At 59.6% G+C, this 22,731-nt stretch overlaps 1 protein-coding gene across 1 annotated transcript in view; it reads left to right on the forward strand.

Moving 5' to 3' along the window:
* The window catches only part of MEGF8 (multiple EGF-like-domains 8), a 29,367-nt gene that overhangs the window by 4,013 nt on the left and 2,623 nt on the right, over positions 1 to 22,731 (forward strand). Inside the window, exons 7-34 of the mRNA XM_012653475.1 lie at positions 1,512 to 1,712; positions 2,146 to 2,346; positions 2,776 to 3,012; positions 3,917 to 4,035; positions 4,121 to 4,252; positions 4,339 to 4,452; positions 4,889 to 5,137; positions 5,608 to 5,807; positions 6,130 to 6,340; positions 6,439 to 6,688; positions 7,239 to 7,371; positions 8,973 to 9,220; positions 9,301 to 9,411; positions 9,570 to 9,688; positions 10,027 to 10,234; positions 10,694 to 10,874; positions 11,465 to 11,628; positions 12,397 to 12,541; positions 13,498 to 13,729; positions 14,807 to 14,930; positions 15,104 to 15,317; positions 15,436 to 15,650; positions 17,426 to 17,633; positions 17,828 to 17,987; positions 18,855 to 19,047; positions 19,452 to 19,622; positions 19,854 to 19,984; positions 20,492 to 20,624. Coding sequence (XP_012508929.1) covers positions 1,512 to 1,712; positions 2,146 to 2,346; positions 2,776 to 3,012; positions 3,917 to 4,035; positions 4,121 to 4,252; positions 4,339 to 4,452; positions 4,889 to 5,137; positions 5,608 to 5,807; positions 6,130 to 6,340; positions 6,439 to 6,688; positions 7,239 to 7,371; positions 8,973 to 9,220; positions 9,301 to 9,411; positions 9,570 to 9,688; positions 10,027 to 10,234; positions 10,694 to 10,874; positions 11,465 to 11,628; positions 12,397 to 12,541; positions 13,498 to 13,729; positions 14,807 to 14,930; positions 15,104 to 15,317; positions 15,436 to 15,650; positions 17,426 to 17,633; positions 17,828 to 17,987; positions 18,855 to 19,047; positions 19,452 to 19,622; positions 19,854 to 19,984; positions 20,492 to 20,624 — 5,004 coding nt within the window. The remainder of the gene's footprint in view (positions 1 to 1,511; positions 1,713 to 2,145; positions 2,347 to 2,775; positions 3,013 to 3,916; positions 4,036 to 4,120; positions 4,253 to 4,338; positions 4,453 to 4,888; positions 5,138 to 5,607; positions 5,808 to 6,129; positions 6,341 to 6,438; positions 6,689 to 7,238; positions 7,372 to 8,972; positions 9,221 to 9,300; positions 9,412 to 9,569; positions 9,689 to 10,026; positions 10,235 to 10,693; positions 10,875 to 11,464; positions 11,629 to 12,396; positions 12,542 to 13,497; positions 13,730 to 14,806; positions 14,931 to 15,103; positions 15,318 to 15,435; positions 15,651 to 17,425; positions 17,634 to 17,827; positions 17,988 to 18,854; positions 19,048 to 19,451; positions 19,623 to 19,853; positions 19,985 to 20,491; positions 20,625 to 22,731) is intronic.

The following is a 22,731-nucleotide window of genomic DNA, read 5'->3' on the forward strand; positions in this document are numbered from 1 at the left end:
GCCCGGCCTGTGTCGGACTTCTTTCCCACTTCACATAATGTCGTCAATGCTTATCCGTGTTGTAACTTCATTCAGAAAGGAACTCTTTTATGGTTAAATAATATTCCATCGTATGGGTCTACCACGTTTTGTTTATCCATTCATCTGCTGATGGAAATTGGATTGTTTACATCTTTTGGCTATTGTGAATAGTGCTGCTATGAACACTTGTGTACAGGTTTTTGTTTGAACACCTGTGTTTTTTGTTTGTTGTTTTGCTCTGTCACCTGGGCTAGAGTGCAGTGGTGTCATCATAACTCACTGCAAGCTCAAACTCCTGGGCTCAAGCGATCCTCCTGCCTCAGCCTCCCGAGGAGCTGGGACTACAGGCATGTGCCACCATGCCCGGCTAATTTTTTCTATTTTTGTAGAGACAGGGTCTCACTCTATTGCTCAGGCTGGTCTCAAACTCCTGACCTCAAGTGATCCTCCCGCCTTGGGCTCCCAGAGTGCTAGGATTATAGGCATGAGCCACCTGGCCTGGCCTGAACACCTGTATTTAATTCTTTTTGGGTATATACCTGGGAGCGGAATTGCTGGGTCATATGGTAATTCTGTATTTAACTTACTGAGAAACCTGCGAACTATTTTTCACAGTGGCTCTTTATCGATTTTTAAAATAGGCAATATATTCACGTGGTTGAAAATCATAATGATATAAAAAGTTGTTGAGTGAAAAATCTCCCATGTACCCTGCTCCCCACCCCTCCTGTGATCCAGAATTATCCGGCTCTAGGAATGTCCCAACTTAAGACCACCATACCTCCCCAGCAGATCCATTTGGGTTTCTTTTATGTCCTTTGAGAATCTACCTATTCAAATGCAAGTAAATGTGACACTTTTTTATTTTTCTTTCTTGCACATAAAAAGTAGTATATGATCCATATTATAATACCACTTCCTTTTTTTTTCTTAATACATCCTGGCAAGCTTCCCATAACAGAACTTGGGAAACACCCCCATTCTTTTTTTAGTATCTATGCAATATTCCATTTATATTCTAACACTGTAGTGCTGCAGTTTATTTAAATAGCCTCCCACTGGTGAACACTTGGGTTGTTCCAATCTTCTGCTATTAGAAAATCACGCACTAGCAAAATACATCCTGCGCTGTGTCCGTCACTTTGCATGTTGATCCGGGCTTCGAAGGGCTTAGGTGGAAAGGTAGGGACTTGGGAAAGAAGATACTGAAGGGTCTGGTCCTGGCGTGTTAGAGTGAGATGGAAGTGGGCAGGGCCAGGGGTAGAGGTGGGCTCTGGGACCCTATTGTCTGAATTTGAGTCTTGCCTCTTGTCCCAGAGTGGCCTTCGGCAAGCCACCCCGCCCCCGGCCTCAGTCTCTCGTTGGGTAAAATGGGGAAGAAGGTTGGGTTGACAGGTCTTTTCTGGCTCTGATGTGGCCTGGGGGGTGTGGAGACTTGGGGACAGTCCAGAGAGGGACTCACACATGTGCCCCATCCCTGGCTGGCACAGGTCTCGATTGTCCGCAGTACGACCATCACCCTCACACCCAGCGCAGAGACAGACGTGTCCCTGGTCTACCGTGGCTTCATCCACCCTCTGCTGCCGGGAGGGCCAGGCGGTCCGGGGGCTGAGGATGTGACCGTGTGGGCCCGGGCCCAGCGCCTACATGTCCTGGCCCGGATGGCCCGTGGCCCTGACACAGAAAACATGGTGAGGGTGCTTGGGACACTCGGGGGGTGGTTGTGGGAAAGATGGGGTTGGGGGTGTGGCGCAGGACACACGTGGTGATTTAAAGGTGCCGGGGAGTACTGGGGAGGACTCAGAAGCGTGGGATCTAGCCTTAGTGGGGGAGCGAGGGCTGTGGGGTCCTCATTTGGGAACAGAATTTGGGGGAACGTCGAAGAAGGTGAGGAAGGTCTGAGTCAGACTTGCCTGAGGAGTCAGAGTCTCCTGAGGAGGAGTTGGGTCGCGGTGGGGGGCTGGGGCGCCTTGGAGGTTATTGGGATCTGAGAAGTCCCGAGGCCCAGCCCCCCTTCTCAGGAGGAGGGCGCTAGGTGGGTTTGGAGCTCTTGGAGGCTTCAGGGGTCTGAGGAAGGAGTATGAAGGGTTCTGAGGCCCCTGTGTGTCGCTTACCCCTACCCAGGAGGAGGTGGGGCGCTGGGTGGCTCAGCAGGAGAAGGAGACGAGGCGGCTGCAGCGCCCAGGGTCTGCTCGCCTCTTCCCAATGCCCGGGCGGGGCCACAAGTACGCGGTCGAGATCCGGGGCCAACTCAACGGCTCAGCGGGCCCTGGGCACAGCGAGCTCACTCTGCTGTGGGATCGGACTGGTGTGCCAGGCGGCAGCGTGAGTACCCCGGATCCGGCCTCTGACCCTAGCCCTGGCCCTGGCCTCAGATTCCCGCACTTTCTGAACCCCAGGCCACAAACTTGAGCTCCCTGGATCCTGACCTCTGGCTCCTTGTCTCTCGGCCTCTGAAGTCTGAACCTCACCTTGAACCCTCTGGACCCCACCCTCTGGTTCCCTACCCTGACCCCATATTTTGAGCCCTGTCCACATCTCCTTCTCTGACCCTGCTGACCCTGACCTCTGCCCTCCATACTTTGATCTGTAGGTCCCCCAGACCCTGACCCTCTTTGTCTGCTGAGTCCCTGAAGCCTGCCTTCTGCATGCCCGAGTTCTCGCCCTGGTCTCCAGACCGTACCTCTGGCTAGCTCCAGACTCTGACCCCTACCCCGAGCCTTGATTCCTACCCCTCACGTGACCCTCCTGCAGGAGATCTCCTTCTTCTTCCTGGAGCCCTACCGCTCAGCAGCCTGTGCCTCCTACTCCTCCTGCCTGGGCTGCTTGGCAGACCAGGGCTGCGGCTGGTGCCTGACCAGTGCCACCTGCCACCTGCGCCAGGGCGGGGCCCATTGCGGGGATGATGGGGCTGGTGGATCCCTGCTGGTGCTGGTGCCTGCCCTCTGCCCACTCTGCGAGGAGCATCGAGACTGCCACGCCTGCACCCAGGTGCCCGAGGGCCCCCGGGGAAGGTCTCAAGATGGAGGCAGCCAGAACAGGCGACTGGAAAGGGCCCCCTAGAGCCGGCCTGAGCAGTCCAGGGGCTCCCTGGTGGGGGGCTGGGGGAGCAGCTGGGGCTGTTGTCCTTGATCTGCAGGCAAGAGCCAGGTGGGGAGTGGAGGAGGTGGGCCTGGAGAGATAAGCACCTGGGAGTTAGGGCTCTCCCTATAGCAGGGGCCAGAAAATGCAACTCAACCCGCCGTCACAGTGGGGGACTTGTGAGCTCAGGCACGCAGAGCCCAGGAGTGGGTCTTTCGGCCTGCTAGCTGCAGCGGTTAAATACTGTCGGGTGTCCCCCTCCCTCCAGTCTACATCCTCTTCTTCCCAGAGAGGGTTTGTCCCTTGTGAGTTGCAAGGAAGCCACCAGGGCTCCAGGCTTCCATCTGTCCCTGCTCAGTCCCAAGTGGAGTGAGCCTTCCTTTCTGTCTCCCACCCCGCCCCACTGCCACCCACCAGTTCAACAGAAGTCTCGGAGTTGCATTTCATTGGCTCTGGTTGGGCCTCGTGCAGGCCCCTGGACCAATGCCGAGGTTGCGGGAAGGGAGTGTGGTCCTTCGCCCACCTTTGGATCCTGAGGATTGAATCAGCCCCACCTGGATGACACAGAAGGGGTGCTGTTGCCCAGAGATGGGGATGGGTGCCAGGCAGGCAGAACCACGGATGTCTGTGGCTGAAGGGGAAGGTGCAGAGAGGCAGGCAGCTGGGGAGGGAGTAGGGTTTGGGGGGTGGTCTCTGGAGTGGGGCCAACGAGGGCGGCAGGTGCTTTTTGAGCAGGTGGCAGGGTGGGCACTGGGAGCCCAAAGGAGTGGGATAAGCAGGGTTCTGCCTCTTCTGTCCAACTACCCCCCTGCAGGACCCCTTCTGCGAGTGGCATCAGAGCACCAGCCGCAAAGGGGACGCAGCGTGCAGCCGGCGGGGCCGTGGTCGGGGTGCCCTGAAGAGTCCGGAGGAATGTCCCCCGCTCTGCAGCCAGTGAGCCGGCTGGGTCCAGGGAGCAGGCGGATGGGTGCCTGGGGGCTGGGCTGGGCCGTGGAGTGACCTGGCCCCCCGCCCCCAGGCGCCTGACCTGTGAGGACTGCCTGGCCAACTCCAGCCAGTGCGCCTGGTGCCAGTCTACTCACACCTGCTTCCTATTTGCCGCCTACCTGGCCCGGTACCCGCACGGGGGCTGCCGCGGCTGGGACGACAGGTGCAGTGCCTAGGGTGTGGATCACAGAGGGAGGGTTCCACCCGAGGGTCCTGGACCCTGACCCCCCCACCCCTGTGGCCCTACAGTGTGCACTCAGAGCCGCGGTGCCGGAGCTGCGATGGCTTCCTGACCTGCCACGAGTGTCTGCAAAGCCACGAGTGTGGCTGGTGTGGCAACGAGGACAACCCCACGCTGGGACGGTGAGCCCGGGCGGGGGCAGGGGCGCGTGGCCCTGCTACCCCTGTCACTGGCCATTCTGACAGCCGCCTTGTTTCTCTGCCCTTCGGCCCGACCCGTCTGTGGCTGCCTGTCCTTTCCGTACTGTCGTCTGTCTGTTTTTCCCCCCTTCCCCTCTTTCTGTTTGTTCTCCTTTTCTCGGTCTCTGGGACTCGTTTTCTCTCACCTTTCCTTCTTTTCTTTCTTTCTCCTCGCCTTTCTGTTTTTGTTCTCCTCCTCCCTCCCTTTTCCTCTCTTCTGTCTTTTAAATCTTTTTTGTGTGCAACTGCTCTTGGTTTCTCTGTCTGTCTCTCCATGTTCATATTTCTGTTTCTCTGCCTCTGGGCCTCTCTCCCTGTCACTGTTTCCCTGTCCCCTGTTTTTATGTTGTCCCCCCAACCTTCTTCAATCTCCCTACAGGTGCCTGCAGGGAGACTTCTCGGGGCCCCGGGGTGGGGGTAACTGCTCCCTGTGGGTCGGGGAGGGCCTGGGGCTGCCCGTGGCCCTCCCTGCCCGTTGGGCGTACGCGCGCTGTCCAGACGTGGACGAGTGTCGTCTGGGCCTGGCCCGGTGCCACCCGAGGGCGACCTGCCTGAACACGCCCCTCAGCTACGAGTGTCACTGCCAGCGGGGCTACCAGGGCGATGGCATCACACACTGCAACCGCACGTGAGTGAGGCAGGGGTTGCCATGGAGATGTCGCCCCAGGGCTGGGGCTTCTGAGGATAGAGGGAGGAAGCCATCCTGGCACTGGGATTCCGCCCATGGAACCAGCATCTCTAATTAGCCTGAGGTTTTTACCTTGCAGGCTAGGCCCTCATTAGAGTGACAGGGTCCCCAGCATAACTCTGGTTACCATGGAAACAGGTAACCCCTAGGCTGTGGGCCATAGTCTTTAGTGCCATGGAGATGGAGGAGGACCCAGTTGAAAGGGTGTTTTCACAGTGGTGCTATGTGGTTGCTATGGAGACAGGCATGACGATGTGTGATGGGGTTACCTTGGAGACAGGGTCATCCACGTACTCAGAACTATGGAAACAGGCAGGGGCTTTGATGGGGTTGCGGAGGATAGAGACGATGGGGGCTTGGGAGCTGTGGGCCTGTCTGTCCCCTTCCCCACCCCTGACATGGCCCCTCAGGTGCCTGGAGGACTGTGGCCATGGTGTGTGCAGCGGACCCCCGGACTTCACCTGCGTGTGTGACCTGGGCTGGACGTCCGACCTGCCCCCGCCCACACCCGCCCCGGGCCCCCCGCCCCCCCGCTGCTCCCGGGACTGTGGCTGCAGCTTCCACAGCCACTGCCGCAAGCGGGGGCCTGGCTTCTGCGATGAGTGCCAGGGTGAGCAGCCTCATCCCCGGTCCTGGTTCTGGCCTTGGGCCTCCTCCCTCTCAGGCTCCAGCTTCTGCTGTGAGTGGGCTCCGGGCTCCCCTCGAGCAGTTCTGGGTCCCCGGCCCCACTCCCAGCTCTTGACTCAGGCAGGTTTCGGTGTAACCAATCTCAGGTCCCCCGCTTGGGACTTGCCGTTTCCCCCTAGTCTGGGCCTTGGTTTCTCTCCTCTGAAGCAGCTGGGTGGGGGTCAGGGATCAGCTAAGCCAGTTGGTCTAGGGCCCTTCCTGTCCTTGTCACTGACCCTGCGTCCCACCTGCTGGGGCCTCCACAGACTGGACGTGGGGGGAGCACTGCGAACGGTGCCGGCCCGGCAGCTTCGGCAATGCCACGGGCTCGGGCGGCTGCCGGCCCTGCCAGTGCAACGGGCACGGGGACCCACGCCGTGGCCACTGTGACAACCTCAGCGGGCTCTGCTTCTGCCAGGACCACACTGAGGGTGCCCACTGTCAGCTCTGCACCCCAGGCTACTACGGGGACCCCCGGTGAGCCAGGGCGCCAGCCAGAGCTGGGTAGGGTGGCCTCAGGGACATGGTGGCCTGGGCAGGACTGGTCTGACACTGGCTCTCCTCCATCTTCCCAGGGCCGGTGGCTCCTGCTTCCGGGAGTGTGGGGGTCGCACCCTCCTCACCAACGTGTCCTCAGTGGCACTGGGCTCACGCCGGGTTGGGGGGCTGCTGCCTCCAGGTGGCGGGGCTGCAAGATCCGGGCCTGGCCTGTCCTATTGTGTGTGGGTTGTCTCAGCCACTGAGGTGCTACAGCCGTGTGCCCCTGGGACCCTATGTCCCCCACTCACCCTCACCTTCTCCCCTGACAGCAGCACCCCCTGCACGGTGAGCACTGAGGAGGCTAGGGTCAGGCCCACGAACCAGAGCCCTGTCTCCCCCGACCCCACGTCCCCAGGCAGACCCTATCCCAGAGGTTGCTGTCTTTGTTTTTATCCTTCAAACCCCAAACTCTGCTCCTCAGATCCCAGCCCTTTGTTCCTAAGCCCATAGACCCTCCTATTTCCCAGATCCCTTCCTGTTTTCTGAATTCCTTTCCCCGTTCTCCAGATCCGCAAACTCTCCTCTCCCAAACCAGGGATGGTACATTGTTACGCCTTTTGTGCCAACTCCCATCGACTGGCCGTGGCTGCCAGGAGCTGTGTATTGAGAAAGAGGCTCGCTGCAAGCGTGCCTGGTCTATTGGCCATGTCTGCTTTGGATATAGGATGGGCAGTGGTGGCCTCCATGCCACACTGTGACAGTCTGCCCTGGATGTTCAGACAGCCCATTTCCCGGTGTCAGATGGCCCTCTCCTCTGGAGCCCCGCCCCTCCCCACCCCGGGTGCCCTCTTTCTTATCCTCATTGTCCTCTAATCCTTGACTCTCACCCCTCCAGCTGAGCTACGTCCTGGCCTTTGACGGATTCCCACGCTTCCTGGACACGGGTGTCGTCCAGTCGGACCGTAGCCTCATAGCCGCCTTCTGTGGCCAGCGGCGGGACAGGCCGCTCACGGTGCAGGCCCTGTCTGGTATGGGTGCTGGGGGAAGTGGGGTCTCTCTGCCCTGGGCTGTGTGTCCCTCACCCCTGAACTTACCACCTGAAGTGGGATCAGGACCCAGCTCGACTCTGCCGCTGACTTGCTGGGTGATGTAGTCCGTCATGATCCCTGGGCCTCAGTTGCCTCAGTTTCCCCAGTTAAGGGGCAATAGAGAGGATTGTGCTCTTTGGGCCACCGCTGTGGAGAGACGGGCTGAGCGGGACGTGTCTTTGGAGCATGTCGGATGTGGCTGGTTTGAGTGCCTCTGAGCAGCTCCTCAGCCTTGTACTTCTCAACCAGGGGTGATTTTTGCCCCTCAGAGGCCATTTGGCAATGTCTGGCGACATCTTGGTCATCATGACCAGGGGAACGACTGGCATCTAGTAGGTGGAGGCCAGAGATGCTGCCGTGTGTTCTGTCACGCACACGACAGTCCCGCAGCAAAGAATTACCAGGCCCCAAACGCCAACAGTGCCGAGAGGCCGAGAAACCCCGTGTGGTCTGACAGAGACACGGGAGAAAGAATTTGCTACCCGCAACAGTTAAAGGGCCTGAGTTTGGGAAAGCTTTGCTTCGTGTTGTAAACCAGAGTGGCTCCAAAGCTTGGAGACAAAGGGGCAAAGGGACAAAGTTGCAGTTGGCCTGCTGGAGACTGCATGAGCCCCCAGGCCCCTGCCAGGGAGCCCCTAGAGCTGAGCTGGTTTCCTTTCACTCGGCAAATATTCACTGAGCACCCGCGGTAAACCAGGCCCGAGCCAGACCCCGCGGATACAGCAGTGAGGGACGGACACAGGCGCTGCCCTCGGGGACCCGTGGCGTGGGGTGCAAACTGCGTGGAACAAAGCATGCTCAGGGGAGTCATGCCTTTGCCGAGGACTGGGAAGGAGTGGACAGGAGTGGGTACCTGCCCTCACCCGGGGAGCCAGGAGGGCTTCTTGGCGAAGGTGAAATTTGACTTGTGACATGAAGCCAGAGGCGTGGTGGCACAAGGCTCCTCCAGGTGGAGCAGTCGCAGGTGCCAAGGCCCTGAGACCAGGAAGGGGCCAGGAGGCGCTGGGGTGCAGAGAGCAGGGAGAGTGGGGGGTCATGAGGTCAGAGGATCAGCAAGGCTCTGTGAGCCCCAGAGGGGACTCTTTGTTTACATATAACTATATTAAGGCATGTTTTCTATGTCCTAACATGTGACATAATTAGTTCCTGCCCCCCTCAAACCCAGTCTTACATAAGAGCAGTAGGGAGCTATGGAAGGTTCATGTTTCTGAGGATCGCTGGACTGCTGCGAGGGTGGGGTGTAGGCAGCCAGGGAGACCGGCGGGGGTTGGGCACAGTGTCCAGGTAAGACGGGACACTGGATTGGACAGCCGCCAGGGAGGTGGCAAGCGACGAACTTGAGTGATCCAGGCTTTCACACTGATGGGACTTGATGGTTGGCCGAGGGAGGGGCGTTCAGGAGAACAGTTAATCATGACGGTGATTATAAATGATGGGGCCTTGCTTCCCTGCCCAGTCACACTGAGTTTTCTCAACACCTGGGGGCACAGCAGTGTGCCTGGAGCATGGCTTCACTGTAAGCCTCTGGCCTGTCTCTGCAGGGCTGCTGGTGCTACACTGGGAGGCCAACGGCTCCTCATCCTGGGGCTTTAACGCCTCGGTGGGCTCTGCCCGCTGTGGGTCAGGGGGCCCTGGGAGCTGCCCTGTGCCCCAGGAGTGCGTGCCCCAGGATGGAGCTGCAGGCGCTGGGCTCTGCCGATGTCCCCAAGGCTGGGCTGGCCCACACTGCCGCATGGCTCTGTGTCCTGAGAACTGCAATGCCCACACTGGGGCAGGGACTTGTAACCAGGTACGGATGGAACAGGGCAAGCCGGGTGGGACAGGGGTGGTGATCAGGACTCCCGTGAGCCTCCTTCTGTTGTCCCCTAGAGCCTGGGCCTGTGCATCTGTGCTGAGGGCTTTGGGGGCCCTGACTGTGCCACGAAGCTGGATGGCGGGCAGCTGGTCTGGGAGACCCTCATGGACAGCCGCCTCTCAGCTGTGAGTTGTGGACGCTCCGTCTCTGGGGACATGCCACACAGTCCACCTGGATCATTCTCCCACCCCCGCTCCTGGGACCACCCCCAGACCCTATACCCAGGCCTGACACTTGGTTTTGACGTTAGCCTGACCCCTGACTCCCCCACCCCCACCCCCAGGACACTGCTAGCCGCTTCCTGCACCGCTTGGGGCACACCATGGTGGAGGGACCTGATGCCACCTTGTGGATGTTTGGGGGCCTAGGCCTGCCCCAGGGGCTGCTGGGAAACCTGTACAGGTGAGGACAGCCCTGGGGAGGTGGGATACCTGAAGGAGAGGAGGCCTCCTCAGGAGATGCTGAGATGTCTGTCATCTAAGAGTCACTTCAGGGGGGTGCAGAAAAACCTCTAAGGTGACTGACACCCCAAAGGATGCTGGGACATTTGTCATAGGAGGCTCACCTGTGGACACCTGGGAACTAGGGTACTTATTTGGGTGGTGCTACCCCAGGGGATGGTAAGATGATTGTCATAGGAAGGTTACCCTAGGGGATGCTGGCACATCTGTCAGGGAGAGTCACCTTTAAGGATGCTGGGAGGACTGTAACGAGGCTGCTTTTTTGCACGTTGGCCTCAGGTACTCAGTGAGCGAGCGGCGGTGGACACAGATGCTGGCAGGAGCTGAAGACGGGGGCCCAGGCCCGTCACCCCGCTCCTTCCACGCAGCTGCCTATGTGCCTGCTGGCCGTGGTGCCATGTACCTGCTGGGGGGACTCACAGCTGGAGGTGTCACCCGTGATTTCTGGGTCCTCAACCTCACCACCCTGCAGTGGCGGCAGGAGAAGGTGAGCATCTCTCCTCACCCCACCCCAGTCCCCTCCCCAGGCTCTGGCAAAGGCAGCCACAGCGGATCCTGCTGGCTTCACCACTAGAGGAAACAGTGTCCTGGGCCTCCAGTAGAAGCCCCAGAATTGAATTTCCTAGGTCATCCTAGGTCACGTTGTAGTCCTGAGCCAGTCCTTGGCTAAGGCGGTGTGATCCGCTGGTTGGCCAGGCTGGGACAGAGAGAGCAGAGGAGCCAGGCTTCCCGAAGCCACTGCAGGCCACCCCTGGATGATGAGCAGGTGGAAATGACTAGAGACCTGCCGGGACCTGGTTGGAAGGCCTGGGGTCTGACCGGCCCTGGGAGCTCACTACCTCCTTGGCAGCTCAGAGGAGACTGTGGGGAGCTGAGTCTCGCTTCTACCCACAAGGTGACCCCTGACCTCCAGCCCCCTTGGTGACCTTTGCCCTCCATCTCTCAGGCTCCTCAGACCGTGGAGTTGCCGGCAGTCGCTGGTCACACCCTCACTGCCCGCCGAGGCCTGTCTCTGCTCCTGGTGGGTGGTTACTCCCCCGAAAATGGCTTCAACCAGCAGCTTCTCGAGTACCAGCTGGCGACCGGCACCTGGGTGTCAGGAGCCCAGAGCGGAACACCCCCCACAGGTGGGGCTGGGGCCCGGGAGGGCACAGGACCCTTTGACCTCCCAGCTGTCCAGGCTTTATGTAGACTCCGCCTGCTCCATAACCTGTGGTCACTGCCTGCCACACCTTGTTATCTCCCTGTCTTCCCCGGCCCCCACCCAGCTGCCCAAGGGTGCCATCTTTTGAAATGTTCAGTTCCTCTATTTTCCCCTCCCACACTCCATAATAAACTGCCCACTTCCTGCCACATGTGGTCACCCTCTGCCTCCCCCTGGTAATTCTGAGATCACCGCTCCTCAGGGGTTCTCCTTTCTCTGTGTTTCCTTCTACATTCTTTGGTCACTGTTCCCTAGACGATCTGGTCACCCTCCTTCCTCAGAGCCTGTGAAAACTTCCCAAGGATGGATTACTCTCTTCTCTTTCCCAGAGCCTCCAGCGATTGTCCTTTAGAACCGCAGGGAGAGGGGAGGGTTGGGAGGGACTCCCGGGTCTCTGGCCTCAGGGCCCATAGGGTAGTGATGTGGTCACTGAGCGGGCGAGCCCAGGAGGTCATCGGGGGGCATTGCTGGTGGCCAGCCCTTCCCCAGCCTGTGGTCATTTGCCCCCACCAGGTCTCTATGGTCATTCTGCGGTCTACCACGAGGCCACTGACTCCCTCTACGTGTTTGGGGGCTTCCGATTCCACGTGGAGTTGGCGGCCCCGTCCCCGGAGCTCTACTCCCTGCACTGTCCTGACCGCACCTGGAGCCTGCTGGCCCCTTCTCAGGGGTCAAAGGTCAGGAAAAGAGGTCCTAGACCGATAGACGTGGGGGCCATGGGGGAGGTGCCCCCTTTTGCAGTGCCCCAGGGACTGGCTCCATCCTGGATTTCTGCTTCCTCTCCTTTCTAGTCCCCTGACTGAGCTGTGACACCCCCACGTGTCCCTTGCCTCCATCCCTGATTTGGAGGAAAGCTCCTAGGCTAGTGGGTCAGAGGCCTGAGTTCTGCCCTCACGCTTGCTGTGGCCCTGGCGGGCCCCTTCCCCTTCCCTCCCTACCTATAAAAAGTGGGGCCGAGGCCCCTTGCTCCTTGCACCTCCTGCCTGAGGCCAAGGAGGCAGTGCGTAGGATGACGGGGAGACCTGGCTATGCTGGTTGGGGACGCTTGCGTCTTCAGTCCACATAGGTTTCCAAGCCCGTTTTCGGGGAGGGGGAGGTGAAGCAAGAGATTCAGGGGAGCCTTACCCCAGGACCACCCCACCCAGCTGCTGAGATCACATGAAGAATGACGGGGCTCATCTCAAGGGGTCTGGGCCAGGTTCCTGGAGGGCAGCCTGGGTCGTGGGGGTTCTAGGGGCTCAGGGGGAAGGAGATGGCTTTGTGAGCTGCTCTTGGGGATACGGGAGGTCTCCTGGAGGAAGGAGGGAGATTCCAGGAAGGTTGGGATTGGGTGGCCTGCTGGGGGACAGGTAGGGAAATCCAAGGGTGGCGGGTGGGCTGGGAGAGAGCGCGTGGAGCAGAGGACAGTTCCGACAGGCCATCCCTGCCACATGTCTCCCCAACAGCCCCGCCCCCGGCTCTTCCATGCCTCAGCCCTGCTGGGGGACACCATGGTGGTTCTTGGGGGGCGCTCAGACCCCGACGAGTTCAGCAGCGATGTTCTGCTCTACCAGGTCAACTGCAATGCCTGGCTTCTGCCCGACCTCACCGGTAAGTCCCCAGCGCTGTCCCCAGGAAGGCTGGGGATATCCAGGAGGCACCCCATCCCCTCCTGGGACCTCCCCTCATCAGGAGTCACTCAGGCCTTCAGACCCACCAGCAAAGCTCCTGTCCCCTCTGTGTCATCTAAACGCCATGGAGATGCCCTCCTTCCTGTACTTTTTTCCCCTTAGAAAGTTCATTTTTTCATTCTGATTATAAAAGTAAAAATGTTCACTGTATATAATTTATAAAATAGGAAGAAAAATACTACCCATAATCCCACTCTCGAGACAACCACTATTACATGTGGGGGTGTTTCCTGCTAGTCTTTGCTGTTCGTAGGTTAGAAAGGCGCTTATCTTTGCCTTTTTCTCTCACTTACTGTTGTAAGTGACTGGCTGTGTGTGTTTCTAGGGCTGGCTCCTTTCCTTTTTGCTTGTCTTTCGGACCCTCTGTCTCTAATTCCCTTTTTTTCTTAATCTAGCTTTTCCATGACGAGGTATAGTTTTTTGAGGCTTTAAAAAAATTGAGGTGAAATTCAGGCCGGGTGCAGTGGCTCATGCCTGTAACCCTAGCACTCTGGGAGGCCAAGATGGGAGGATCACTTGAGGTCAGGGATCTGAGACCAGCCTGAGCAAGAATGAGACCCCATCTCTACAAAAAATAGAAAAATTTGCTGGGCATGGTGGTGCATGCCTGTCGTCCCAGCTACTAGGGAGGCTGAGGCAGGAGGATTGCTTGAGCCCAGGAGTTTGAGGTTGCAGTGAGCTATGATGACACCACTGTACTCTAGCCATGGTGACAGAGTGAGACTGTCTCAAAAAAAAAAAAAAAAAATTGAGATGAAATTCAAATAAGATAAAATAACCATTTTAACATTCACTGGTGTTCCAAGACATTTGTCTCTGTTGTTATTCCATTTCTGCTGTTTGTGTATCTGAGTGTCTGGCCCCGTCTCTCCTCAGGCCCGGCCTCTGTGGGGCCCCCGGTGGAGGAGTCTGTGGCCCATGCCGTGGCGGCAGTGGGGAGCCGCCTGTACGTCTCTGGAGGCTTTGGGGGGGTGGCCCTGGGCCGCCTGCTGGCGCTGACCCTGCCCCCCGACCCCTGCCGCCTGCTGCCCTCACCCGAAGCTTGTAACCAGTCTGGGGCCTGCACCTGGTGCCATGGGGCCTGCCTGTCGGGGGACCAGGCCCACAGGTAACCATGGCGACGGGCAGCCCATCGCCAGCAGGCGGTAGTGGGGCCTGCTGAAGGGGGTCCTGTGCTAGGCCAGGCTGGGAGGGAGGCCCCAGGAGTGGACCGTCTGCTTCAGGATCCAGCTCACACCTGGGAAAGCGGGTGAGTCAGAGGGGCAGGGGCGGCCGGGGGGAGCTCCGAGTGGGGAGCCCTGGCTGTGGCTGGGGCCTCGTGCAGGCGTGCTTCCTGGAGGCGCTGGGCCTGAACCAGGCACTAAGAGAGCGGTAGAGTTGAGACGAGCAAAGATGCGGAAGTGAGGCTGCGCGTTGTGTATTTGAGCGACGACCTGTCCTGGGGGTAAACGAGACAGACCCCTCAGCTGCAGTCAGGGGATCCAGCCTCTCTGGAAGCAGAAGACGCTTTCGTGGGTCCCTCGCAAGCCCATCTGGCTGCCCCGTCATCCTCTCCTGATGTGGGGCTGTGGACTGGCCTTATCTGCCCTGTGAAGTGTCATCGCATTTACTGCAGGGAGGTTAATGGGTCTGATGACGGGGTGCTCCCCCAGACCCCCTGAGGGGTGTGTGTAATAACAGGCACACCCACTGCTTTTCTGAAATCTGGAAAGTTCTGAAACATGTGTGCCTCCCAGGATCTGGGCTGAGGGATTGTGGACCTGCCCTGTGGGTGGCAGGAGCCACAGAAGGTTCGAGCAGGAGAGGAGCAGGGGCAGGCCCAGGCAGAAAGATCCCTGGAGCTGTTGTGAGAGGTGGAGTGGGGAGGGGAGGCAGCGGATGGGGACTGGGTGTGGAAGGGGTGCAGGGGTGGAGAGGAGAGGACGGTCAGAGAGAAATTCAGGAGGCAGAAGGCCTTGGTGGCTGGAGGGACAGGGGGACCTGGGATATGGTCCAGCATCTCCAGCCCAGATGACAGGTGGACGTGGGACCATCCATCACCAAGTGGGGATGGGGAGGACCAGGTTCAGGAGGCTGGTGCTGAGTCCGCTTGGGACGAGGCAGGGGGGGCCTGCAGGACAGTGTCTTGGAGGCGGGAGGACGGGGCCTGGCTGGGTGTGAGTCAGCCAGGCCTCATGCCCTCCAGACTGGGCTGTGGGGCACCCCCCTGCTCCCCGATGCCTCGCTCCCCGGAGGAATGTCGACGTCTCCGGACCTGCAGTGAGTGCCTGGCCCGCCACCCCCGGACCCTGCAGCCTGGAGATGGAGAGGTGAGTGGGTGGGGGGGATGAGGAGCAGCAGGTGGGTGGGGCGGTCCTGGTCTCCACTCTGGTCAGCTGTCCCACCCGCCTCAGGGGCTTGGGAACCCCTGGGCCCTTTAGCTGGCTCAGAAGGAGTGCTGGGGGCCCCTGAGGACCCCTCCGAGCGCGTCTTCCCCCGCCAGGCGCCTGCCCCCCGCTGTAAGTGGTGTACCAACTGCCCCGAGGGTGCCTGCATCGGGCGCAATGGGTCCTGCACCTCGGAGAATGACTGTCGCATCAACCAGCGAGAGGTCTTCTGGGCGGGGAACTGCTCGGAGGCCACGTGCGGGGCGGCCGACTGCGAGCAGTGCACGCGGGAGGGCAAGTGCATGTGGACGCGGCAGTTCAAGAGGACGGGTGAGCGGCCGGGCTTGGTCCCCGAGACGGGAGTTTGGGGGCCGGGACTCCTGGGTCTGAGGGGGGAGGAAGCTGGGGGCCCAGCACTGGCGACTCTCCCCTGTGCCCCCAACCCCAGGGGAGACCCGCCGCATCCTGTCAGTGCAGCCCACCTATGACTGGACGTGCTTCAGCCACTCTTTGCTGAACGTGTCCCCGATGCCGGTGGAATCGTCGCCCCCGCTGCCCTGCCCCACCCCCTGTCACCTCCTACCTAACTGCTCCTCCTGCCTGGACTCCAAGGGCGCGGACGGGGGCTGGCAGCATTGCGTCTGGAGCAGCAGCCTGCAGCAGGTACCGTGCCCAGCGGGGCAGGGGCCGGGCAAAGGCCCGTCCAGGTCTCCCTCCTCTGCCCTGGCACTGACCTTTCTTCTTCCACCTCCTCCTCTGTCCTCTCTTTTCCGTCTCCCCGGCTGTAGCCCCACAGTCCTGCTTTCTCTCTCCTCCCACCATCTCTGTCTTCCCCCTTTGCCTGTGAGTGTCCTGCCCCTGCTGTGTCTTCCGGCCATGCCTCTGTGTCCCCTTCCTGGCTGCCCGGCCTCTGTGTCTCTCTTATTCCCGTCCTTTCATTCATTTCTTACGATCTGGCTCAGGGGCTCCCCGACTTTAACCATCTGGCATTGTTCTTTACTGGCTTTGGCCTCAGAGCCTGGGGCAGGCAGCAGAGAGAGCTGGTCCCTGGCCTGCTTCTTCCTCCCATCCTCCCTCCCCTTAATAAATTCGTTATCCAGCACCTTCCTTGTGCCGGGCACTTTGCTAGACTATGGGGTTTGTCAACGGACAAGCTAGGGTCTTGCTCTCAGAACACAGGACAAGCAGTTTATAGTGTTGGACGTCATCACATTTGGCCGCTAGGGAGGTCACAGCAGAAAGTGCTGTGCAGGGCTGGGTACTCGGTTGTCTACCCCTCCCAGGTTGCCCCACCATCTGCCAGCAAGTGCACTAAATTTAGATCTAGACGCCCAGCCTGGCAGAGGCTTTTCCTCTGGCCTTTCAGCCAGGCCCGGTTCGTCGCAGGCGCTGACCCGCAGTGGGCTCAGAGCTCCGGCCAGAGCAGTCAGGGTTTTCTATTTCGGGATCGCAGGCTGCTTTGCTTTTTCCTAAGGGCTTTCAGACAGCCAGTCCAGATTAATCTCTTTCCTCTCATGCTTCGCTTAAGGCCCCAGCAGTAAATAAAATAAAAGCTCTTAAATGCTGAGGTAAGTTCCCAGGGGTCTGAACCTCATTGTGCGTGTAGCTGGGGTCCCAAACAGCGGTGTGGCCTCAAGGCCACATGTGGCCTTCGAGATCCCCGAGTGCGGCCTGTGACCGGATCCAAACTTCACAGAACAAATCCCTTTGTTAAAAGCATTTGTTGTGTAAAATTCAGATTCAGTCAAAAGGCCGCACTCAGGGACCGGAAGGCCACGTGTGTCCCGGGGGCCGCAGGTTCCCCACCCCTGGAGAAGTTGCTACCTGGTCCCTAACCAAGGGCTCCTTAGCCTCCCAGCCTGGGGTGGGAGAAGGCTTTTTGTCGCAGCAGCCAGCTCTGTGTTTTTTCTAAGTGACTGTGGTTTACAGCCCCTCTGCTGATACTCTTTTCTGTGCCCATCTGGGGTCGCTGCCTTCCCGAGCTGTAAGAAAACAGTGTCCTCAGCTAGCTGGGTAAAGGGAACTCCCTACGCCATATGGTGGTACCTCCTGGAACCTGGGGTAGAAGGTGCAGCCAGGCCTCCCCAGGGGCTGCAGATGCAGCCTGGAAGGTTCTTTTCTCTCTGTGGGGTGCGTGGTTCCCATCTCTGCCTCTCTCTGCAGCTATCTCGTCCTGTCTCTCCATGTGCTCGTCGTTTGCTCATCCATGCAGTCCCCCCATCCTAAGTCTACGTGACCTTCCTGTTTCAAGGACCTCCCTAGCCCGACATCTAGTCTTGATGTCGTTACAAATGCTTGAGAGGGAGAACGTGACGACCCCAGCTAGCGCACCTGGCTGTGGCCAGCGGGGAGCAAGGCCTCGGAGGAGAGCGTGGTCAGCAAAGATACCCGGAATGTGTTCGTTTGACTCTCTTTCCCCGCCTCTCTCCCCCCTACAGTGTCTGAGCCCCTCTTACCTGCCCCTGCGGTGTATGGCCGGAGGTTGTGGGCGGCTGCTCCGGGGACCCGAGAGCTGCTCCCTGGGCTGTGCTCAGGCAACGCAGTGTGCCCTGTGCCTGCGGCGCCCCCACTGCGGCTGGTGTGCCTGGGGGGGCCAGGATGGGGGCGGCCACTGCATGGAGGGCGGACTCAGCGGCCCCCGTGATGGTGAGAGGGGTTTGGGGGTGGGGCAAGAAGGGCTGGCCCTTAGCTGGGGTCTGGCGCGGAGAACACGAACATGGGGGTGCTGAGCCAGACTGGAAGTGGGGCTCAGAGGAAGTAGGAGCGAGAGCCTGGCTGGCTGGGGGTGGGCGGTGCAGAGGCCCCCCCCTCCAGGCGAAGCCCTGTATTCCCGGTGCCAGGGCTGACGTGTGGGCGTCCCGGGGCCTCCTGGGCCTTCCTGTCCTGCCCCCCTGAGGACGAGTGTGCGAACGGGCACCACGACTGCAATGAGACGCAGAACTGCCACGACCAGCCCCACGGCTACGAGTGCAGCTGCAAGACGGGCTACACCATGGACAAGTGAGGCTGCAGGCGAGAGGCAGGCTGGGGCGGCCGGAGGAGCAGGGCCAGACAGGCCAGGCTGAGGTCTAGAGCAGCCGTCCCCAACCTTTTTGGCACCAGGGACCAGTTTCGTGGAAGATGATTTTTCCACAGATCGGGTGGGGGTGGGGGATAGTTTCAGGATGATTCAAGTGCGTTACATTTATTGTGCACTTTATTGCTATTATTATTACACTGTAATATGTAATGAAATAATTACACAACTCATAATGCAGAATCAGTGGGAGCCCTGAGCTTGTTTTCCTGCAACTAGACAGTCCCATCTGGGGGTGATGGGAGACAGAGGCTGATCTGACAGGAGGCGGAGCTCGGGCGGTGATGCGAGCGATGGGGAGTGGCCGTAAATACAGATGAAGCTTCGCTTGCTTGATCTGTGTGGGCCCCACCCGCCAAGTTCCATGGAAGACAATTTTTCCACGGATGGGCGGTGGCAGGCAGAGCTCTGTGGCCCAGTCCCTGTCAGGTGGCAGGCCAGTGCCGCAGGTGTAGAGCAAAGCAGGACGGAAGAAAAGGAAGTCCAATGCGTGAAAGTGGCGAGATCTGTTTGAGATTCGTGAAGGGTGTGGGTGGTGGGCTTGGCCAGGAGGGAAGGGGATGGTGAGCTAGATCAGGGATGAATGAGTTTGCTCGGTGACCCGGAAGGAGGGTTGTGACTCTGGAGGACGTGGTGAGCCAGGCCCTGGAGAGGAGAGGGTGATGGGACAGACCAGGGAAGAGGGACCAGTTGAGAAGAGAGTGGAGCAGCGGGTGAGGGGCTGGGCCACGGGCCGTGAGGAGCGTAGCCTCCTATCGGGCCACTTGCCCTGACCCCCACTCCCCCCGCAGCGTGACAGGGCTCTGCCGCCCCGTGTGTGCCCAGGGCTGCGTGAACGGCTCGTGCGTGGAGCCCGACCACTGCCGCTGCCACTTCGGCTTTGTCGGTCGCAACTGCTCCACGGAGTGTCGCTGCAACCGCCACAGCGAGTGTGCTGGCGTGGGGGCGCGCGACCACTGCCTGCTCTGCCGCAACCACACCAAGGTGGGCTGCCTGGGGCCTCAGACCGTGACGGCGGGACCCAGGCCCTTGCTGGCCTTCAGCCGGTGCTCAGGCATCTTGAGCCCGGTTCCGAGCCCCGATGAGCCGGGGGTGGGGAAGCGGTGGCAGAGCCCTGGGCCGGGGAGGTGTGGGGAGATGTTGGGGCTGCCCTGGAGTAGCGGACAGAGTGGGTGCTGGGCCGGGAGGGCAGGCACGTGGAGAGGATCTGGGATGGTGCAGGGAAGGGCTCTTTGAGCTCAGGACTTTGCGCTGCAAGTGCGTAAGTGAAGGCGGGGCCTGAATCGCAGCCGGGCTGGGATTGTCCAAACCGGGTGCCCCAGCCCTTGCTGCCCTCCCGTCCGTGTGCATTCTCCAACCTTCCTGACCACCCTGTCCCGGGTTCTCAGGGCAGCCACTGTGAACAGTGTCTCCCGCTGTTCGTGGGTTCAGCCGTTGGGGGCGGGACCTGCCGGCCCTGCCACACCTTCTGTCGTGGAAATAGCCACGTCTGCGTCTCCAGGAAGGAGCTTGAAATGGCCAGAAAGGAGCCGGAGAAGTATTCTCTAGATCCAGAGGAGGTGAAAGAGGCTGAGTCCCCAAATCCTGGATCTGAGGGAGGAGGGGCTGGGCCTGGACCCCTGGGTCTGGGGGAGGAGGGGCTGGGGCTGGACCCCTGGGTCTGAGGGAGGAGGGGCTGGGGCTGGACCCCTGGGTCTGAGGGAGGAGGGGCTGGGGCCGGACCCCTGGGTCTGAGGGAGGAGGGGGCTGGTCCATGCCTTTTTGTGATCACCCTGTCCTTCCTTGGCCAGATCGAAAACTGGGTGACAGAGGGTCCTGGTGAAGACGAGGCTGTGTGCGTGAACTGCCAGAACAACAGCTACGGGGACAAGTGCGAGAGCTGCCTCCACGGCTACTTCCTCCTGGATGGGAAATGCACCAAGTGAGAGGAGGGTGTCCGGGACCCGCATCCTTCTCGTTAGGGATAGCTTTGGAGCCAGGCCCCACCCCCCAGTCCTCTGCCCTCAGTCGGTAGAGGATGAAACTCCCAGGGATCCCCCAGGCTGGGGCCGGGTTGGGGGGAAGGAGGTAGACTCAGTTCAGAGACCCCCCCACCTCCAAGGCCCGTGCTGAAATGCGGGCTACGCAGCAGCCCTGACCGAGACTGGTGGGCAGGAGAGGGCGGCTGAGGGAAGAGGCGTTGAAACAACCTCCCTATCGTGTCTCCTGCCTTCTGCATGTTCAGTGAACTCTGGACTCAGTCCACCTCGGGTTCTGATCCTGACTGCCACTTAGCTGCTCCATGGGCTTGACAGATGGCTTGACCTGTGTGAGCCTCAGTTACCTCTTGCGGCCCGTTGCACAGCGTTGAGCTCGCATATGCTGCGTCCAGCCTGGGCCCCTGCAGGTGGTGGGAGCTCTGTGACCCCCCCTTCCTTCCTGTCCTCAGATGCCAGTGCAACGGCCACGCAGACACATGTAACGAGCAGGATGGGACGGGCTGCCCGTGTCAGAACAACACGGAGACGGGCACGTGCCAGGGCAGCTCCCCCAGCGACCGCCGGGACTGCTACAAGTACCAGGTTCGGCTGGAGAAGCAAGTTATGGGCTGGGGGTCCCACACCCCAGAGAGGTCAGAGCTGGGATGAGGTGGCCAGGCTGGGGCAGGACCAAGATCATGGTTCTGAATCTATGGTCTTGGGATCCAGGTCAGCTGGATAGATGGTTCCTGAGGCCCAGTCAGTTTTAGGCCGTGGGCAGTGATGCTGGGGACCCAGATAGGAGGCTCTGGGCGGCTCTCAGATTAGTGGGGAGGCAGTCTCCAGTCATGACAGGCAGTCATAACGAAGGTTCCAAATGCCAGAAAATCCATCTCATAGTAGCTTAAGCAAAAAAAAGAAAGTGTATTGGCTCTCAAAACTGAGATCCAGATCTGCCTTCAGGAATGGCTGCATCCAGGTGCTCACACAGTGATGTCAGAAGTCTCTGCCTCCCTGTATCTTGATTCTGCTTTCCTCTTTGTTAGCTTCTTTCTCAGGCAGGTTCTCCCCAAGTGGCAGCTCCCACGTGATGGCCCGAGGCTAACAAGATCTCAGTTCTAACACCCAGATTCAAATTCCCCTTGCGTCCATCTCCTTGTCTTCTTCAGGGAGGCTCCTGGAGCACTTGGCCACCTGGAGCACTTGGCACCGCCCACCTGGCTGGCTGCCACGTTGTGGCTGCATCTCCCATGAGGAGGACATGCCATGCTCCCTCCTGGGGGACACCACTCCACCCCACCCACTTTCTCTATCCAGTTCCAGAGGAAAGCGAAAGTCCCTTGCTCCCAGTCTCTTACCCATCTGCAGAAACATCATAGCTGCAAAGGTGCAATTCCACCCCAATTGCCGGCGTTTTTCCACTTTTCTTGCCCCCCCCGAACATTTCCATCCTGGATCAGAATTTTTGCTTTCTTGTGAAGCAAAAGACCCACTGGCTTCTACCAGAGAGTCCCAGAGATGAATGCAGACCTCCTCGTCTAGGAGGTCTGGTGGCTGCTCTGAAGCAGCAGTTTCTTTCAGTTCTGCCAGGAATGGCAGTGACAGCTGGTATGTACGGGGCGCGTGCCGCCGAGCTGGGAGCTGTGCTGTACAGACAGTAGCAACAGGACAGATGTGGAAGGCTCGGCAAGGCTGTGCTGGGGCCTCAGTCAGGTGTGGATGTAAAAGGAAAACAGGCCCAGAAACATCAAATGGCCTGTTCCAGGTCAGGCAGCTGGTTGGGTTCGGAGCCGGGACTGACCCTGGTCTGATCGTGGAACTCTAGTGGTTTCTTCTAAGCTACAGGAATCATAATAGCTGTTACCCATCCATCCACTCATTCATGCAACACATATTTATTGAGCACCTACTATATGCCACACACTGCGAGGCACTGGGGACACAGTAGGGAACAAACCAGGCAAAACATTCTGTCCTCAGGAGTTTATTTTCTTGTGGAGGAGTCCGGCAGTGAGTAAACAAGCGAGTGAGAGGCGCAGTGTGTTAGCAGCCATGAGCAGCCAGGGAAAAAATCAAGCAGAAAAAGGGGCTAGGACGTGTTGGGAGTGGAAATGGTTCATACAGTGGCCAAGGAGGACAATGAGAAGGTGGCACTTGAGTCAGGACCTGATGGAAGTGAGGGTGCTGGACAAGCAGACATGTGGGAGGACAGCCACGTGGCAGAGGGCCAGCCAGTGCAAAGGCCCTGAGGCGGGAGTGTGCCTAGCACAGCCCGGAAGCAGCCGGGCAGCAGGTGGGGCTGGCCGAGCCATGCCTAGTGCCGGGCGTGTGATTTCAGCGGCCCCGTGAGCATGTCACGGTTGCCACCTGTGTGTGGAGTCTCAGGCTCACTGAGGTTAAGTCACTAGTCCAAGGCCACACGGCTGGTGAGGAGATAGAGCCAGAATGCAGCAGGGCCTTTCGCCACTGTGCCTCAGAGTGCCACCGGCCTCGGCATCACGGTGCTGGAGGCACCGGGGTGACACCAGGGACTGCAATGCTGGAGTGTCGGGTCCTGGCAGCATCTACACTGTGGCAGGGGGGCTCCAGGAGGGTCCCCAGGAAGCAGCTGGGACAGTGCAGGGGGCTCCAGGGCAGTAGCTACGTACCAACAGGTGTAGGATGTCAGTCAGTCCTGCTTGGGGGCCAGTCCGGCACCAAGCTCAGTCCT

Source organism: Propithecus coquereli, unplaced genomic scaffold (assembly GCF_000956105.1).
Source record: "Propithecus coquereli isolate 6110/MARCELLA unplaced genomic scaffold, Pcoq_1.0 Scaffold42, whole genome shotgun sequence".
In the NCBI taxonomy this organism is placed as follows: Eukaryota; Metazoa; Chordata; class Mammalia; order Primates; family Indriidae; genus Propithecus; species Propithecus coquereli.